At 43.5% G+C, this 7,243-nt stretch overlaps 1 protein-coding gene across 3 annotated transcripts in view; it reads right to left on the reverse strand.

Annotated features, from left to right (window-relative positions):
* The window catches only part of Tgs1 (trimethylguanosine synthase 1), a 40,534-nt gene that overhangs the window by 20,834 nt on the left and 12,457 nt on the right, over positions 1–7,243 (reverse strand). For all 3 annotated transcript variants that reach the window (XM_023717734.1, XM_023717733.1, XM_023717735.1), the window contains 3 exons: positions 5,918–6,004; positions 4,477–4,651; positions 2,184–2,490 (listed from right to left, as the gene is read on the reverse strand). In XM_023717734.1, coding sequence (XP_023573502.1) covers positions 2,184–2,490; positions 4,477–4,651; positions 5,918–6,004 — 569 coding nt within the window. The remainder of the gene's footprint in view (positions 1–2,183; positions 2,491–4,476; positions 4,652–5,917; positions 6,005–7,243) is intronic.

A 7,243-nucleotide genomic window follows, 5' to 3' on the forward strand; every position in this document is an offset into this window, starting at 1 on the left:
AGTTTGATGGAGAAGTGAAATACTTCCATGACAAAGAACAGCTAAAAAATTTCGCGATGACAAAGCCAACCTTACACAGGCTACTGAAAGATGTTCTAAAGAGGGACCAAAATGATCAGAACTCCACGAATGAGATCAGAAGCAACCAACTAAATAGGGATCACAAGTCTGCATCTTGTACAGCAGTTAACCACTAAGAAGAATATATGCAGTGTATTATTTGTTGAAACTGGACTTCCGATTTGATTTGAAACTGTCTCATTGCTGTTTATCAATAAAACTTTGAAAAAAAAAAAAAGAAGAGAAGGAGGAGGAGGACAACGACGACGACGACGACAACCAGGAGGAGGAGGAGGAGGAAGAGGAACAAGAACAACAAGAAGAAGAAAATACAAAGAATAAAGAAAAATATATTAACCTGCACTTACCTTTGAACACATTCATGGCTGGTGTGAAGGACTCAAGAGAGAAGAAATTATTATGCAGAATGACTTTCATTATTATCACCAATGTAATCCCTGTTATCTATTGGCTCAATGAAAAAAAAAAAAAAAAAAGTAAAGCCATGCTGTTATGTTGAAAAAAAAATAAATAAATAAAAAAAAAAATAAAAAGACCAATAAAGTGATTAGATCAAGCTGCTACAGTTCAACAGTGTGCATGTGCCCCTGGTGGGCCAAGCCAGCAGGAACGTGTCAATCTACAAGACATACGGGATGGAAAAAATGGAAACATAAGTCACAAATTCCATTCTGCAGAAAAGGATCTCAATCATTCATAGACTGGATAAGATCCTTTTCTTAGATAAATGACCACTGATTTTGATTATGTGACTTCAGTTTCAAGCTGATTTAGCAACAGAGAAAGATGAAGTGCTGTCACATGTAAGGATGAAAAAAAAAAGACATCGCAGTTGACAAAGAACACAGGCCTCAAGGACAGGCTATGCACTATGTAGTTACCAGGTCACGGCAAATAGCAAAGCCATCAGAGCAAACTGTGCAGTTTCTCAACAGAGGCAATGATACTAATTTTGGGTGACAATGACAATTCTCCGTTGTATAAGACTGTCTCGTATGTGACCTAATGTTCAGTAACCCAAGTACTACATGCCAGAATTCCTCAGATTATTTTGAAAAATCTACACCATCCAAATAAAAATGACTTCCAGCGAGGTTACTGTTGCCTGTGGAAGCACAGGGTTTAGGACTCGGAGAGCTCGTGCTGAGTTCTAACTATGCTACTTTTTGGGCCACTTTTTAGTTTCTCTGAGCTACCTTCTGTACCTATAGATTGGAGAATAAGTCTCCTACTCATTGGGCTATTCTAAGGTACCAGAAAACATTTCAGAAGTCTTTCAGTGTTATTCATGTGAACATTAGTTGTCATAACACTGATTAAGAAAACAAACTATGGTGTTAAGGGGAAGAAACGTGCTGTGAAGACTATAGGTACCCATTTCCAAAGAAAGAAGACAAACTAGACTCAAACAAGAGGTTTTCTTCAAGAGAATATTAAGAAAGAAATGATGAAAGATCACAACAGGTATAGTTGTTGCACAAGGACAAGACTGAAATAGTTCGCCAAAAACCTTACTTACTATAACAGCAAATGAAAACATTTAAAAAGAGTGCTTCCCTGTTCCACTGGATACAATTATTATTTGGAATTAGAAAGGAATTTTTGTACAAAAAATTCAAATAGTATAAGAGAACATAAAATGAAATTATTTTTCATTTATTAGTGCCCAAATCAATGTATTGTGAAAACAAACCAAACCACCACCATCAACAAAACAAATTCATGAAGTACCCATGAAGACGAAGCCAACGTTACACCTGATGTGCAGGGCTGGGCTGCCCGGGCCGCGGAGCGGAGTGGCAGCAGAGCCCAGGTGCCACGTCAGTTCTCAGATGACCTTCGTGCCCACTGCACCGTGCCGTGCCGAGCTCAGGAGAGCACCGAGGTGGCAAGTCACGGCCAGTGAGCATGGCTACACTCACTCGGCCTTCTCCCCACTTATGATAAGATGGCACCAAATTCTAAGGTACAGGTGATTGATTCAACAGTGAGAACCAAGAAAATACCAATGCAAGAGAAAGCGCACTCAGAAATCCACTAGAAGGGGCCGGTGAGATAGCTCAGTAGAAGCCCACCAGACCTGCAAGTGGATTTAATCTTACCTTTAGTGTCTACCTGCGCAAAGCCTGGTGTTTCCTGGCCAACAGAATCCTGTGTCTCTGGAACAGCGGCTACCGGGTTGTCCTGTTCCTTCTTTTCTGTCTCAGGCTCACTGGCCGAAGAGCTGGCCCGACACTCCACGGGCTCCAGACTCTGAGCTCCCAGCAGGCCATCAGCCTTTGTAACCGACATGCCTTGCTCTTCTGCGTCACTGCTGGTGGAACTGTCTTGTGTATTGTCGTGAAAGAACGACTCCTGTGATGCCTCTTCGCCCACTGGTTCACTGATCCATTTTAGGAATTTTTCTACCTGAAATTTTAAGATAACATCACCACAATGAATTAAACGGGAGTCCTCCCCACCTTCTACCACTTGTGACTAGACTTACAGGCTGTCATAATTACTTCTTCTGAGAAGTACACTGTATCACACAAGCTAGTAAGCAATTCCGGGCTAATTGGAATTTATCTGGGCATCCCATGACCTTATTAAAAATTTTTTCATAAAGAAAATGTCAGATTAAACACTTCCTGCTACAAATTAACATTAAGAAGTAAAGCCAGACTGTTCCAGTAGCTTTCCATAAAGGCTTCTAACAATGTAACTGCTCTATGACATCATCATCACAAATGATATCCACCACAATTGAATAACGTTATCTACTTAAGTCATTAATTTCAGTTTTCAACTTCAATTTACAAGTTTTCTGCAATGGTCTATATTAAATGTTACATGGTATCAAAGATGAACCCTAAACGATTTGGGGCCAATTTGTCTTTAAAAGTAAAAGCAGCGCTACCTTGGAAAGGCTGAATGCTGCCTTTTAATGAACAGCAGAGCCAACAGATGAGCCCAAAAGCTACGTTAAGTGTATCTGCTGAAATGTTAACAAGGCCCAGGAGCAGACAGTGACTTCCTTGTGTCTTTCATAACAAAAGCGTTCTTCAAACCAGACCTTCATGACTTCCTAAGAGTAAGTGAATGAGAATGAGAGTGGCAGATACACAGCAGGTGACAACCTACAACAGCGATGATGAATGTTTTAGAGACGAGCGCCCAGATTGTAATTCCAAATTTACTGAGTTACTGTGAAGTGCCAGCACTGCCCTTAAACCTGAATACCGTTTTAGTTTAGAAAACACTCATAGTAACATCTTTCACCTTAAAAGAAAATTAAATAAACATGCGTACCACAGGCTCAACCCCACTGCCCTAGCACAGGCCGTGAGGGACACGGCCTCCTGCCTGCAGCTCTCCTAAGGCCCCTCCGCAGCAGCCACGTGTCCCAGTTGGCTTGCAGCCACTCTCTACTCTCACCTACAGATGAATGTATGGGGACTACTGCACCCAACTCAAGAGAAGCCCTAAGGACCAGGCTGGGAAGTCCCTCTGAGCTATAACCAGGGTCACTAAATGGTCACGACAATGTAAGCAGCAGCTGGCCAATCTGAAATAAAAAGCAAAACCAGTCATGACTTTTAGTAACACCTATGACTATGCCAAAGTATAGCAGAACGTACTCTGTGCGTAAAACAAAGTCACCTGAGACTCTGAGACCAGTTTTCCGCCTACAGAACCGCTGGCGATGCGGCTGATACCAAGGTTCTGCTCTTTAGAAGGTGCCTGTATAAGTAAATTGTCATTGGGACACGGCTAAAGTACGTAACTTCCATGGTCCTGGGGGGAGTTGGCAAGGCACATAATTTCTTTTCTCATCCCCCTTCCCTCTCTACCCATCTAATGATCCCTTTACTTGTTTTTTGTTTCTTCCCCTTAAGTTGCTTTTTATCCTATAAGACAGAAGGCTAACTCCTGAAACCAGGTAATGTTCTCATCTCTTCTGTTTCCCAAACACTTGGATGGCAGTAGAGCAAGTCTAAGACGGGAATCCTTCAGGCTACAGGCAAGTCCACCGCTGGCCTTATGCTACGGGGAAGAGCGCACTGTTGGATTAAGGCTTCCAGCACAAGACGCGTCAGACTTCGGGTTATCGGGATGCTGCGTAGGCTGGCACAGGCAGAAATCCCCTGCATCGCTGTTACTACGGGGGCGAGGCAGACCGACTCGCTCGCTTTTCTAAACACCACTCCTTCAGCTTGCAAACATCCTTTTTCCTACTGCCTCATTGCTTTTAAATGTGGTTTACATAGCATATGACTTCAGGAAGGAAACGGCAAAAATGCAGGCACCCTTACGTCTTGTAGAAACAAGTTTCCCTCTTGAATACAATTAATTTTAAAGTCATGTTCACAAGATGTGATCCTTGAAAGGGCATAAGACAAAATTCATATATACCTTACTCAGAGTCTTGCTTCTCTTGAAGACTGATTTTTCTGATTCTTCAGTAAAGAAGATGTGCTTGTTTTTCACCTTTATCTGTCTGCGCATGTCCAGATATTTTGACCTCCGTTTAATATTCTTCTCTAGATACCTGACCTGGCGATGACTGAAGGTTTGAATTCCACCGTATCTGTGACCAGATCAAAAGTGATTCATACTTTAAAATTTGAGAAGAAGTTTTCTAACGGGGAAAGAGAGGAAAGCTAAAGGGCTGTCTGTAATCCCAGGACTTGGGAAGCTGGGGCAGGATGAATACAGTTTCAGGCTAGTCCGGGCTGTATCGGGAGGCCCTGACTACAGAAACCAACCCCACAGCATGCCTTAGTGTGCTTTACCTACCTGCTCTATTTTCTGCCATATAAGGTGAATATGCGATAATACTGTCCCTGTTCTCATGTAACTATCCATTCCCCTCTCTTTTCTATTTAATGCACATTTCCTTATACTTCCCGCGTAGGCATTTAACTCCAGAAGAAATTGGGGTGTTTATACACAAATGTGCACAGCAGTTTTATATGTGATAGCAAAATAGTAGAAACACTCCAAATACCCTTTGATGGGTCTATCCACATAACAGTGATGAAAGGGAAAGACTGACATATACATAGCAACCTAGAAATCCTGGAAGTATATTTAGATCTTAGGAAACACCCTAGACGTTACTAATTAGGATAGTGAATTAAACACAGTAGCCGCCTCCTCTGAAAGGACAGGGAATACTATGCATACTAACAGGGAAAGGTGTTTAGCACACTGCCGAGGGAGACGGTGCGCTGCAGGGTATGCACAGCACGACCCCACTACTGTGTTTACTGAGAGGGATGTAATGCTTGGAGACGCAAGTGCATCTGCAAAGATATATGCAAACTACAGACGCCTCTCTGTGGGAATGACACGAGAGGAAGAGAGAGGAAGAGTGACTGATTGATTGACTGATTTTTGCAGAACCGGGGATTGAACTCAGGCCCTTGAGCACTTATTCTACTGAGCTATTGCCCCGGCCCCAAGATTTTTATTTTTTATTTGAGTTTTACTACTTTGATGTAAGGAAAAAGTTTATTATAGATTTAAATACCTCATGTCACGTTTGCTATGATCTTTAGATATATACCAGAGTAGATATAACTATGTAAAAATCAAGCTTAGCAGTTAGAAAAGCTGGGTTTAAATCCACTGTCTGGCCAATGATGTGATCGTAACCAAGTCAAAACCTTTGTGAGCTACAGCTGCAGCTACGAAGTGCAACTGAATGTAGGAACTCATCCAAAGTACGGCGCTGCATCAGCCTCGATTCTTACTAACCCCGCAATGCTACCAAGTGCAGTATCACTTATTATCTCTATGAATACCCCAGTGTTAGGACTTCTGAAAGACAACAGCTTTTATCAATACTTACTTTTGTCCTGAGCCATGCTTCAGCCCTAGAAGGGCACCACTGTCATCAAGGTCTGAATCCACATTTTCATCGATGTCCAGTTCGTGGCTAAATAAAGGTAAAAAAGTAAACAGTGACGAACCACTGCCTCCAAAGCCCACGAGCTCAAGCACGTATCAGTAAGCAGCCGCAGGAAAGAGAGAGCCAGAGAGCCAGCAGGAAAGTACTCTGACAGGACTCTGCACACGACTTAGAGCACTGCGCACCGCACAGAACACAGTGCCACTTTACTGCACATGAAGGGACTCTCTGTCCCTGAACACGGTAAGATACAGACTGCTCATTTCCTTCGGAAGAACACCAGCAAAGGACACAGCCTGAAGTCAGTGTCCTAGAGTGACCCCTCTAGAGGCTCTTCATAAAAACAAACAAGGAAAGATGGGAAGTATCCATTCAAGTAAAAAACGATTTTTAAAAGACAAAAGTGCCATCGTGAAGACTGAGGTTGGGATTGACACACACGATGTTACACAACCCAGAAGAGCCCACTCACGGGGCATCTTTAGAGGCTCTGACCACTTGGTAACAGCCCCAAGAAGGTAAAAAATGGTGAGAATCTTTGCAGAGTTGGCCTTCCAATTAAATTAAGCTCACTGAATATTTTATTAGCACCTCCCGGGTCCTAGGAACTGCAGGATTAATAAGCAATGTCCAGCATGTAGATGGAACATACCTAGAAGCAAGCCTTTTGAACTAAAATACTAGAGCTACAGAGGTCGCCTGCTATTCTTCTAGATGCCATATGGAGTACAAAAATCTACGTAGATAACCTCTTACCTTATTAGAGAAACAAAAGGCTCCAAGGATAACTCGACCTCGCCACGGTGGCCACAGCACTAACCTCTGACTATGGCATGGACTGACTACTGGTGGTCCACTGGGGTACCCAGTGTGGTGCTGCACCAGCGTGGCTGCTGCCGACAGCATAGAAAGGAGAACTAGAGCGGGACAGGTACCGGTGCTGTTGGTTCTTCCTGTCATGCTGGCTTTCCTGCTATGAACTGGCTGCTCGTGCTGGGAAGAGCTCAGAGACTCGCTGTTGCTGCAAATGACTGGGGTGCACTTCGGGGGCGCTGGTTCTTACTCTGAGCATTACTTCCCGGCTCCAGCAGAGACCCCCAGCCTGCTAGCACAGACCCTCCAACCCACGGCACACTTTTAGCTTCCACCACTCGCCTTTGGGTCTTCCCAGCGCAGACCCATAGAACAGACTTGCGTGAGATGCTGTCATGGGCTCTAGGCTCATAGCTCGTGGGGCACTGTCATGGGCTCTAGGTCCCATAGCTC

The sequence above is a fragment of the Octodon degus genome, unplaced genomic scaffold (genome assembly GCF_000260255.1).
Source record: "Octodon degus isolate 3935 unplaced genomic scaffold, OctDeg1.0 scaffold00054, whole genome shotgun sequence".
Lineage (NCBI taxonomy): Eukaryota > Metazoa > Chordata > Mammalia > Rodentia > Octodontidae > Octodon > Octodon degus.